Source organism: Diabrotica undecimpunctata, chromosome 9, assembly GCF_040954645.1.
Source record: "Diabrotica undecimpunctata isolate CICGRU chromosome 9, icDiaUnde3, whole genome shotgun sequence".
In the NCBI taxonomy this organism is placed as follows: Eukaryota; Metazoa; Arthropoda; class Insecta; order Coleoptera; family Chrysomelidae; genus Diabrotica; species Diabrotica undecimpunctata.
Genome location: NC_092811.1, coordinates 132,740,849 through 132,754,208, shown reverse-complemented (window position 1 = coordinate 132,754,208; position 13,360 = coordinate 132,740,849). Strand labels below are relative to the sequence as shown.

General features: G+C 32.8%; 1 protein-coding gene across 2 annotated transcripts in view; it reads left to right on the top strand.

Moving 5' to 3' along the window:
- The window catches only part of LOC140451495 (inactive dipeptidyl peptidase 10), a 348,523-nt gene that overhangs the window by 240,859 nt on the left and 94,304 nt on the right, over positions 1 to 13,360 (top strand). For both annotated transcript variants that reach the window (XM_072545332.1, XM_072545331.1), the window contains one exon: positions 4,242 to 4,301. In XM_072545332.1, the coding sequence (XP_072401433.1) occupies positions 4,242 to 4,301 (60 nt within the window). The remainder of the gene's footprint in view (positions 1 to 4,241; positions 4,302 to 13,360) is intronic.

Sequence of the window (13,360 nt, the reverse complement as noted above, 5' to 3'; positions counted from 1 at the left end):
GTATGAAAAGAAAAACGCCGCTAATAGAGAGAAAAATAAGACAGTATATAAAATGGTTAAAATTTTGTTTAAAACAAAAATAAAAAAAAAAACATAAAATTAAATGAAAACTTTGGCACGTATGCCACCCCTGTACAAGGCCTGCGCCGGAAACAAATTGTTCATTAAGAAAACCCTGGACCTTTTTTTACACAATGATGAACAATTACTGTAATGAGTAAGGGCAAGATTAACTTGACTTTTTTTAGCGTTTCCGCATCTCTCTTTCCTTTTGAGCGGTAATCTTTAGAAACTGCAACAAGCTTTTTATCATTTCAGTGTGTGAGAAAATACCAATTAGATCGTAATTGTCATAATAGTTATTCTTTTCTTGGTTCGAGAAAATAAATTTTAAATCAGATGATTTATGACACTATTTAGATGTATATAAAGAGCTTTACTTTTATTTTATTGTATTTTGGATTCCTTTTCAAGAAAATATGAAATCTGAAACAGGCCACATCGTAAAAAGTATCTGTTGAAGTTGATATTTTTTTTAAGAAAATATAAGCAAAAGTAGCTTATTTTTAAATTCTCTACTAAAAATCTTGTCTAGATTGAGTGCTAGATGAGAAATAGTGAATATTATAAGTAAAAAATAACTTTGGTAGATGTTTATAATAAATTTTATTGAGAGAAATGAGTATAGAACATGTTATTTTTTATAGTGGTAATCCCAAAAACAATTTTTATCGACTTAACCGCATAAGTGGAGGTCACATTTGAAAAAGACAAGCTGCGTATTAGATTTTTTACACAACCTACACCTCTTCTTGCCTTTTCTATTTACCCAAACTGGAAAATGATTTTCACCATCAAAAAGTACATCAGCAACTTGATGAACGGCTCTTTTTCCAACACCAGATGACCTAATTCTACTAGAAGAACCAGGTTCACCATTTATAGCTGATGATGGTCGACCTAGATTCCGTTTTTTCTTGAAAGAAACAAGGCCAGATAATATCTCTTCACGGAATTTTGGATAAGATAGAAGCCTCTCCTCTTCGCAGCTCTTCTTCTTAGAGTGCCATATTCCTACGGAACGTCGGCGACTACCATGCTTATAATATTGTTATACTGATCTCGGTCTTGTGCTACGTGTAGCAATTGGTCCGCTGTCAAACCTGTCCACTGCCGCAAATTCCTCAACCAAGAGAGTTTCTTCCGTCCTATCCATTTCTTTCCTTCGATTTTACCGTTGAGAATTAGCCGCAGGAACTCATATCTTGGTCCTCTGATTATATGTCCAAGATATTCTAGTTTACGCCTCTTAATAATATTTAATAGAGTTCGTTGATGTCCCATTCTTCGAAGAACTTCTTCGTTTCTGGTTCTGCTAGTCCATGGAATTTTTAGTATCCTTCGATACAACCACATCTCAAACGCCTCGATTTTATTTATGATATCGGCGTTTAAAGTCCAAGTTTCACATCCATACAAAAGTACAGACCACACGTAACATCTTGTAAACTTTTCACGGATTTCCAAATTTAATGAGTTATTGGATAATAGAGGCTTGAATTTTTGAAATGAGTTTCTTGCCTGTTCAATTCTACATCGAATTTCCAAGGATGGATCCAGATTTTGGGTAATCCAACATCCAAGGTATTTGAATCTCTGAACTCTCTGCACCGGTTGTTGGTTTAATATCAGTTGGGTTGCGCCGATATCCACTTTACTGATCACCATGTATTTAGTTTTATCGATATTTATCGACAGTCCCCAATTTGTGCATTCCATGTCAACTCTATTGATTAGCTCCTGCGGATCGTCGATGTTTTCAGCTAGAATCACAGTATCATCGGCGTACCGTATATTGTTAATTATTTCTCCTCCTATGATAATTCCTTTTTTATCTTTTAAAGCTTCCCTAAATAAATTCTCAGAATACACGTTAAAGAGGGTGGGAGATAGTATACAGCCTTGTCTTACGCCTCGTTCAATACTGATTGCCTTTGATTCTCTGTTGTTGGTATTAATTATGGCTGTTTGGTTCCAGTAAAGTTTGGCAATAAGTTTGATGTCTTTCTCATCTAGTTGGATGCTCTGCAAGGCGGTAATTAGTCTGGTATGCTGAACGCGATCAAATGCCTTTTCGAAATCAATGAAGCACATATATACGGGTTTTCTTACCTCCCAACATCGTTGAAGGAGTGTTTGCATAGAAAATAGTGCTTCTCTAGTTCCAAGGCATCTCCGGAACCCGAACTGCTCTTGACTAATTATTTCTTCGCACTTGTTGTTAATTCGGTTTAGAAGAATATGCAACAGTATTTTAACGGCATGGCTCATTAAACTAATGAGTCTACAATCGCTACATTTCTTAACGTTTGGTTTCTTAGGTAGAGGAATAAAGATCGATTTTAACCAGTCCGATGGAATTTCACTGTTATCATATATTTGATTTAAAAGTACAGTAGTTCTTTTATATTGTCATTTGAGAGTAATTTTAGCCATTCGCTGTATATTTGATCTGGTCCACTGGCTTTGTTGTTTTTGGCTTGGTGTATGGCTTTTTCCACTTCAGCTTTTAAGATTGATGGTCCTGTATTTGCACTTAAGTTAGGTAGTGATCCTCGATCATCATCATTGTGTTAAATTCGTCATGTCTTCGTTGCAATTCTTCTAGTTCTTCACATTTTGCTCGCATCCATAACTCTTTGGCTTCCCTGATTTTTCTTCGAATCAGATTATGCTTTCGTTTATACTCGTTATTATTTATTATCGAGTTATTTCTATTTTTAAGCTGTCTTCTTTCGTCCATCATTTCGATTATTTCATCTTTCATCCACACTTGCTTTTTATAATGGGTGACAGTTCCACTTTGCGTTGCTGTATCGATGATACCAGTCGATACAGCAAGTCTTCGCAGCAGTCACTGAAATTATTTACCTTTTTAGCACATATACGTTTATAAAGTATGAACGTGTTTGTGTCTGCTTTTAGCTCAAATATGATATCAACCCTTCCATCCTTCAAATCGACTCCACCCATGTGAGCATTATATTCACGTATTTGTGGACAATCAACTTCTTTGCTTCCTGTCATACTGAGGTACTTTTGCTTCTTGTTGATTTGGAGTGGTTCTTTTAAAAGGTTCAATACCAACATATGTCGATGCCAGGCGGACACATTTGTTATCCTCCTTTGTGGTTCTTATAAAAGGTTCAATGCCAACATAATGTCAATGCCAGGCGGACACATTTGTTATCCTTCCATAATACAGTGTTTACGTCCCATAACCCATATCCCATAACTTGAGGTCATGTATTCTATGGAAAAACCTCTACTTTCTTTATTTCCTTCACTATCAGTCGGCAGTTTACACGATAGTATACGATTAGCAACAAATAAAAAATTAAAGCATGTATTTATATTTAAATATTAAAAACTATGGAAAATTTAATTATCTCTTATTGTGCCTAAACTATAAATTCTTGTTGCACGTAAATCTACTAAAAAAAGGAAGCGAAGTATAGAAGTTGTCAAAATACAAGATGTGATGCACGAAATTAGGAATCGTTTGTGATAAACCAACCACAACATTTGATGTTGCTCCTAGGTCTGGTGTACCAGGCAAGATTATATTATCTCCTGGACCATTACAAATTTCGAAACGATGGGGAAAACCATGTGAATCGTCATTCAGTTTGTAAGCTAGGGTACGAATCCAAAATAATGAATCATATCCTGGTTCACCTTTCTTCTTTCGTTGTGATTCATCTTGAATCACAACTTTTTGATATTTGTATATAAAGATAACCAAATAAAACCGCGTTCTTTCCTAATGATCGGAATGTTTCTAGTTCGTTTTTTATAGTCTGTGTAATAGGGTTGTCGTTATATATTTGTTTTAATTCCGGTAATGCATTTAATGAGTCTGTTACGATAAAACGCTTCATCGTTCTACTTTTTTCGAAGAAGATTAGGGCTTTCAAAATAGCTATAGCCTCGCCTGTAAGTATACTGAAGTTTGTTGGTATTGATATGCTATAAGAATTTCCATTACAGTAGTAGACAGCAGCGTAACCAACACTACTTGCATTTTGTTTGTTATAAGACAAAGTTATCGCACAGTCCTCGTATGTAAATAAAAATGGTTTGTCTTTATAAACCGCTATTTCTAACTTTGTAAATAAATAATGTAAACAATAATAAAATCGTTTTTTAATAGCTTACTAACTTTGTTTAACTGTTTTCAGCCACTACAAAACACTAAAAATTTCCGATAGAGTTTTTCAAGAAACGGAGTCACGAAAAAGGTTAAAAAGAGTGCGAATTAAAAAAGAGTGCAAAATACACTAACATTGGTTTGATAGATTTATTTCTAGTAGCCATTTTAAAATGCTTAACTTTTGAATTGCTTAACAATGTCATTGTATTTTATAGTTTATGCTTAACTTTTTAACCACACTAATATTTATTAACGATTTTGTTTATTTTTTTGCTAATTGCTATATTTTTTGAATGACTTATCTACAATTTTAATTTACAATTCTTTAATACTAACTATTTATCTCAGAATTTCCCATTGAGGTTTCCAAGTTTGCACCCAAATAGCCTCAAAGAGAGGCAAATGGAGTGTGGAAATGTTTGTTGTACTATCACTTAATTGAAGCTCACATTCGAGTGGTTTCTTTTCTTTGATCGTTTTTCTTAATCTAGTTCTGGCAAGGAGTTGGCACTGGTTTATTTTTTTTTGTGGTCTTCTTGAAGTTTTGCCCATGTTTAGACCAGTCTTATAATGCTAGAAATATATAGCAAGTCTATAGGAAATTGCGTATTGGTTCTAGAACGTTGCTTTATGATACGCTCAAGTAAAGGGGCTTTATAGAGCGTTTTAAGTTAAGAACGGAAGATAGGGCTAGGTATTTTTTATGGACGATACAAGCGCTCCAACGCCACGATGAGAACAAGCACGATTCGTGGTTGTACGAGTATATGTATTTTTTTTTCACAGAAATGAATTAAAATGAATGTTTTCTAACGTAACTGACCACAAGTGCCCATCGGATACAAGAGATGGAAAGTAGAAACAATCGTTTTAATTAAATAAATATTATTTACAAAAGAAGGATAGTTTTGGCAACTCTAGCGAAATAAAGTATAAGAGAGGACGATTTTTTGGTGAATGCGCCATGTGTCATTTCTTATGGGTGAACGTCAAAAGGTTCATTCTTTTCATTATTGACGCTTTTTGTGGGATGGGGTATAACGGGAGCTAGAATAATATAAAAAATATCTGTTCTAAACCTGTTCAAAGCTGATCAGCACCTGTTGTAGACCTGTTCTAAAACAGATCCTGATTGATCATCTTTGAACAGATCTAGAATAGATCCTTATCAGCTTTACAAGCAATACAAGGTTTTCGATAATGATATTAGCAATTTGATCCTGTCAGATTCTTTAATGTGTGTGGATTCTTGGTATACCTATATAATCGATGATAAGTAAAGTTTCTATTTGATTTTTATGTAGACAATATCAAAAGTTTTACCATTTTTTACTATAGTCTATGAAACAAACATAAACTGCTTTTCTTTACTTTATTCGATTCTTTTCTCCATTATTATTAAGGTATTTTTCTTGAAAACACTAGTTTATAAAAAAAACTGTAAGAAATAATTAAAAAATCAACTGGCCATTTAATTGTTCGTTTTTAAGTGCACAAATATTATTTCTAATTTAGCAGTTACTACTATTAGCATGTAACATTGTGCAGACATAGTTGTAAAAAGCAAAACAATGTCACGGTTTCTATTTTTCAACTAGAAATCTGTTCTAAGGTCAGCTTGAAGCTGACGGAAATAAAAAGCCCCAATTAAATGATAAAAAACGAAACAACAGTCTAGCCTTATGATAAAAAACAATGAGGAAGAAATATATTCGTAATCCTTTATGTGTCACGCAAAACACGTCAGTGGCGGGGTGAAGGAATATTACGTTAGGATCGGGATTTATAAGAATAATAGTGTAATAAATATCTACAAGTACTACAAACTGCATTTAAGAAACGAAGAGACAAGGACAGAGGTCGAAAAAACTATGCGAATGATACAAATTGTGATATGTAGGTATAAGTTACAATAGAAATGCAGTTGGTATAATTGCTGATAGCAAAAACTAAAATAAAAAAAAAGACGACTGATGCACACCCATTTTTAAAACACAATTTTATCAGTTGCGCTTATCATTGTACACTATATATTATTATATCCATGATAATTTGTCAAAACCGGCTGGCTTTGCAGTTCAGCAGTTAGGTTGCCCCTATAATATATTATATAGTAAAAGCCACAGTTAGAATACAGTGCAGATAAGATAGGCGATGTATTTCTTACGGAAAAACAGCGAACCACGTTGCCGGTTTGTCCCGAGCGGTGCATCAGAACCGGATTTAAGAATCATAGAAAGTGGAATATACGCGCAAAAAACAATTGTCTACAGTTTTTTTAAAAGACTGTCATTATTATTTGAACTAAAGCATTATTCAATTATCAATGTATAAATAAGAGAGTTATATTGTCAAACTAAACAATAACATAAAGAAAAATACTATAAAAAGGTAAAATATATCAAAAACTCATTGTCAATAGCTTATCTTTTATTAATTTTAAATTGCTTCCATCGTAAACACATTCTTTGGGAAATAAAGATCATTATAAAGTCATTTGGAGAAGCGATTTTAGTACTAGCCATTAGACCAAAAACTTGTTGACAAAAACTATGAAAGCTAAGTTCTATTTCATTTTCGCAAGCGGATGAAAATACCTACATCATGGAGCCGTTGCCAGTATCTGTCATGAATTTCAAACAGGGTATGACTCTAAGTGTGCAAATAAAATGTGTGGTGGTAAATGTATTAAAATATCATTTCAACTTAAAAAATGGTGACAGCTTGACCATTACTGTGTTAAAAGTTTCGAAAATGTGCGGTGTGAATGTTCGCAAAATTTATGACCTTCGCGAAGAAGTCCAGCAAGTCGAACTGAAACCGGTACAGAAAACGAATAAAAACATTTTCACGAGTTTCCAGTCCAATTCACTTGAGAATACTTATAACTAGACTTCGGCAAATATGCAAATAAAAATGTAGAAAATATGCGCATAAATATGCACGTGTTTACCCGAAAATATGCAAATATTTTACAAAATATGCATACAAATAAATAAAAAAATCGTAAAATAGTAACAATTTTATTTAAAAAAAAGTGTACATAACTAAATATTTCCTACTATTCATTAAGATTTACATTTATTTTAAGTAACTACATCATTTTTAAGTATGAATAAACTTATTTAGAATTATGGTAACAATAAATGACCAAGTGGTGTTCAAAATTTTCTAACAAAAACTTGTGGCTTCTGTCTGAGTACATATATTTATATATGGAAAAACTTCGTTCAACATCAACTGATGTAACGGGAGCATTTTTCAAACTAACCAAAACATTTGGTTCTAAATTAATTGTTTCCGAAATATTTCCAGCTAGAACACTGACTACTTCAGAAAGAATATGGTAACCTTTATTTTTTTCCATAGTAGCTTCAAATTTTTTTAAAATATCTTTTCCAATATTACCTCTAACGTTCCGACAACATGACGCAAATTCTTTTATTAATGCTGTACTTTCGAACAATGACAGTTTTGGTGATTCTAACTGAGTAATTGTTTTTTGAACAAAACTAAAATTTGATTTTATAAATGAAAGTTCTTGTTGAAGCAAGTTACTCTGAAAAGTTTGTTTAGAATCCAAAAGAGATTGGGAACTTTCATCTGTTAACGTATCAATTATGTTCTTTATTTTAACAAAATGATCTGCATAAAAATTAGCTGCTTCTAACCATGTTCCCCATCGCGTTAAAATAGGTTGTGGTGGAAGAGGAATGTTAGGTAGCATTTCTTTATAAAGTTGAATTCTTATAGGAGATTTAAGAAATACTTTTTTGACACTGGATATCATGGTATCTACAAGAGGAAACTTTTTTCGTATTTCCTATGCAACTCTGTTTAATCCATGCGCTACACAAGTAACATGTATTAAATCTGGGAAAAATATTTTTAAATTTTCTCCTGCTTTCACCATATAAGGAGCAGCATCCGATAAAATAAGCAGTAATTTATTAGAAGGAATAGTTGTCGGAAGAAAAAAAGTTGGAACATTACTTGGAACATTAAGTTTGCAATATTTTTTTAGAAACGAACTAAAATTTACATTTGCTAATTTTGAAAGCGGTATGTTTGCAGACACTAATGCGCGACACAAGTCTTCATTAAAAGTTTCTTGCTCATCTAATTTTTTTGAAGTAGATTGGAAACATTTAGCCATTGAAGTTTGATGTTTTCCTCCTATTTTTCCTTTTTTTGCAATGTGTGAAGCAGTTCTCACATGTTGGTCTATCTGAAATTTCTTCTCACATGCTATCTATAAATAAAAATAAAAACCTTTATTTTAACCCAACCTTTAAAATATAAAAATATACAAGGTGTTTTTGGTTAATCAAATAACTGGTTTGGAAAAAAAACACTCGCTAAGTGTTTTAAATGCAGTATTAATCCACAAATTAGTTTTTGTTATTAACCATTAGTACATCATATAACTTATTTTAAAATTCAACAAAAATTTTTTTTTTGTTAATTCAATTACAATAAAAATAATTGTGTTTTAGAATAGCTGACTTCATAAAAAAAAGTAAAGGTGAAAAATTTTTCTAAATACACACCATTGTATTGTACCATGGACAATTTTTTCTCACTAAAGGAAGCTATTTTTCATTTAAAAACAACCTACGAGTACTAAATTTCAAGTAAATACGTTTATTGGTTTTAAAGTTATTGTTGTTATTAACTAAAAGAATTTAATTTTTTTTCAATTTTAACACCCTGTATCTCGAAAAGTAAATAAGTTTGACCCCTCATTAACTATATCGTTTTGTTCAATTTTTCGAGAAGTATCTACAGTCAAACGTTGTAAGTGTCATTTGGAAACACCCTGTATGTATGAAATATTAGATATTTAATAGAAAATATTAGATACTTACAATTTTGCCACAGACTGAACAGTAGATTTTTCCCATATCCATAGACATCTCTTTATAAGGTTTAATCCAAGTTGAAGCACTGGTTGTTTTAGGCATTATAAAATCACAATCTTCCTTTTTGTTACCCACAACGAGTGTTTACGCTTTGAATATCAAAACAAAAATTATTTACAAATCTGAGCATCAAATTAGAAATGTTTAGGTACCTAATTCAATAAACTGGGAGATTTTGGAAAATCCCTAAATTAGGAACAAAACTATTAGCCGTTTACCTGCTGTTAAGATACAATAAATTGTAGATAGATTTGGGGATTAGATCATAAAATGCAAATGAGCGAACCCTTAGCGATTATCCAATAACTGAATGCCTCAGTGACCGAGACTTTCTAAGAATGTTGAGGGCTACTTAAATTGATCTTCTTTGAAATTGTAAATGTTTTGTACCTGTAAAGATTACGTACTTAGATCATTTCTTGATTAAAATGACTACAAAATTTTATACAAGAATTGAAATAAATTGGTATGTTTAAAAATTTTCAAATACAGTATAAAAATCTAAACTTTTATGCACTTTATGCAAACCTTTATACAAATATGCCAAAATATGAAATATTTGCATAAAATATGCACAATATGCAAAATATGCAACATGCATATTTGCCGAAGTCTACTTATAACGAAGGAGTGAAATCTCTGAAAAGGGAAATTGTCCTTGATTTTTTTTTTGAAAACATACCACCAACCGTCGACAGCATAATGAACAGAGTAAAAGATAATAAGGACCTACTAGCTTTTCCAAAAACCACATTTCGTAGGCTACTAAATTACATGGGTTTTGAATATGCAGCTGGGACTGCACATAGCAACAAAATCAATTACACTCTTAACGTATTTAACTCCTACAATAATCACCTACAATTTACTGTCGAAACAGAGGAAAATAATATGGTGCCAATCCTCGACATTAATGTATCCAAACATAAGGATAATACAATAAGGTTGGACTGGTACAGAAAGAAAACATTCTCAGGTAGATATGTCTTTTCACTCCTATCATCCAGATGAACGGAAGATTGACATCATCAAAGGTCTGAAAAACAGAATAAAAAGAATTTGTCACCCCTTTAACTACATAGCTATGCTTTGTGCCCAATTATAAAAACTGGCAGGACCCTGGTCTACCTTTCGGCATACGACCGTTAGCACCTCCACTGCCCCTACGAGTCCTACACCAAAATGAAGGTGGCGCGTTGTATACGCATCGCCGGGCTCCACCTCCCCCATAGTAGCTGTGTTGCGATTACCTCACCCATCCGTTATCCCCTCCCACGGGCGGGCAGGTGACGCAGGCAGAGGAATTTCCACCTCGCACGTAGACAGGTCGCCGCCGAGGATCTTTCCTCTACCACTCTTAAATCTCTAGGCGGGTACGTGCCGAGACACCGACGCCACTATTGGTGGTGTAAGGCAAAAAGAGGTGTGTATAGGCCCAGCTCGTTCAACCTCACCTGGTTCTCTTGGAATGAGAGTAGAGTGGTCCCACGAGAGTCTCGTCTCGGACACTAGGAGTGTAGACCGGTGACCGTGAAGCCTAAGCGCCTCGAGTGCGTTTCTACAGACCCGACACCTCAAGCGACGGCTCTCCACCTCTCAATTCCTACCCATTAGTCGCCTCTTACGACAGGAAGGGCCTTCTGACCTCGGCCGTACTCTTATCTCCGCGAGCCGAACTGAGAACCTTCTAACTACAATAAGAACATCAAGATACTTTATGAGATTCTTAGAAAAAATCACTATCCTAAGATGCTGCTGAACAAATTGCTCTTCCAAGAAATGCCAACGGCAAAAACACACCAAAGACAAGCATTAGAAGGAGAATCAGTAGAACTTTTCTATGGGAGATTGCTTTACATCAGGGGTGTATCACCACAGATCACAAACCTTTTCAGATAGTTTAACATAGTGATAGCAAATTCAGTGTACAAAAGATTAGGGACATACTTCAGTCACCTGACAGAAAGAGGTAAAAAACTGAATAACTTCAATGTAGTGTATTCTATTTCATGCGGTTCCTGTTCGGAAGTTTATGTCGGTCAAACCAGCCAAAAACTATCAAAAAGAATAGCTTTGCACAAGAGTGATGTTGTGAGGAAGCCTACAAGTACAGATTTTAGTCAACATATTAAGAATACTGAATACATTGCCAACTATGACAATGTTGAAGTACTAAAAAATGGTTGACAACCAATTCAAGAGAAATTTCATAGAAATGTGCTACATCCATAACTGTAGCTCTTCTATGAACTGTAAGGAATATGCGGAAAACTTGAGTTGTATTTACTCATTTATGCTTCAACAAGACTTGACAAGACGTAAGAGACTGGAATATGGAGACAACTTAACATAACATACACAGATGACCTACCTGCACTTTTAAAGCTTTGTTTCAACTGGCAGTTCCATGTTATTGCATGAGGTGTAAATATAAACATAACCTTGTTACATATGACATCGAGATATTGACAGAAGATAGCAAGATTTTCAACAAAAGAAAAGAAAAGAAGAATTCTTCTATTCTACTTCTTCTTTTTGAGGTTCCTTTGACAAGAAGTGGTAGTTTTTGGTTGTTTTTAGATGTTTTTGTGTTGTATTTGTAAAAATACCCTTTTATGTTGTAATGTTTTTATATAAAATTTTAAATTATTTTTTAACATATTTTATGACAATGTTCGCTAAAAGGACTAACTGAACATTTTCAATGTAAGTTTTAGGTGCTTACTTCCACTACTTATACTAACTAGGTTTTCCATTTAGGTGCTGATGAATGTGACAGCCTATCACCGAAAATTTCACATTTCGAATAAAGTTTTTCACCAAACTGGCTTATACCATCTTGAGTCAATCCTTTACCAGACGCTTTCCCGATAGTTATCTACCAAAGAAGTGTATTTTTAGGGTCGTTATATATACTATATTATATATGTATATATATATATATATATATATATATATATATATATATATATATATATATATATATATATATATATATATATATATATAATATCTTTAAATATTAATGTTGGATATTTTATCGTGATAAAGTGCTATGATTATATCGTGTGTATAAACTTTTTCATTAGTTATTAGGATAATAAAAGCCAGTTTTACGATTTTTTATACCCCAAAATTTCAAACTTTTCGCATTTAAGGGTTGAGGCCCGGGTCCGTAAAAAATAATGCCTGGCAAAAATCAAGTAGAAATTGGCTTTTGAAAGTTAGCTTAGCTTTTCAACGTTTATACAGAATATTATTTCCTTATTCTACTGTTTCATATATATATATATATATATATATATATATATATATATATATATATATATATATATATATATATATATATATATATATATATATGAAACAAACATTTTGAGATGTAATTTTTTATTGAGAGATAAGAAGCACTCAATTCAAAAAAATTGGACTACGTGGAAAGCATGTGAGAGGCCTATGTTGATCACTGAACATTAGAGGTTAGATGATGATGATTTGGTGTGAATCAATACATGATCTATCTAGGTAGTTTCCCGTCTTTATAGGGTTTGCCACAGATCTTCCAGAATACTTTTCATCATATCAGTCATGTTTATTATACGGTTTTTCTACTATTTTTATTGCTTGGTCCATTTTTATAGTTTTTCTTAAATGCTTTTTGAAGAAATTACTCATGTCATTTTTTAATCTTTTTTCGTCAGGTGTATGTATCTATTTTTAAGCCTGTCATAACTATTTTTTTTTATTTTCTTTTTCCAAACATTCTACTTTTCTTTCTAATTCTCATATGTTTTTCTTTGATACTGCAAATTCTTGTTACAGGTTATTTTTATTTTTTAACACTTTCATCTCAGTTTTGAAAGCTGTTTTATCTAGACGAACCTCTTTAAGCTTTTTAAGTATTTCTTGTAGATTACTGTTTTATATAATGAAATAGTGATTTTTTCTACAACAAAATATACTTTAACTGAATCTATGAATTTTAAGTGATAATTTTTTTTCTAATTCTGCGACACTGGCGGGAAAACACTTAGATTTTTACGACGACATCCAGACTGGTAACATCGGATGTGGGGTGCTATAGTAATATTTCTTAAGACCGTTGCATGTTTTAACCGTCCACATAATTACATGTAGCGTTCACCTTCGAAACCATTTATTGTTGTGAGCTTTTTTATGGGCGTACATAAAAAGCGTTACAGAAAATTAGGATGATAAATTATTA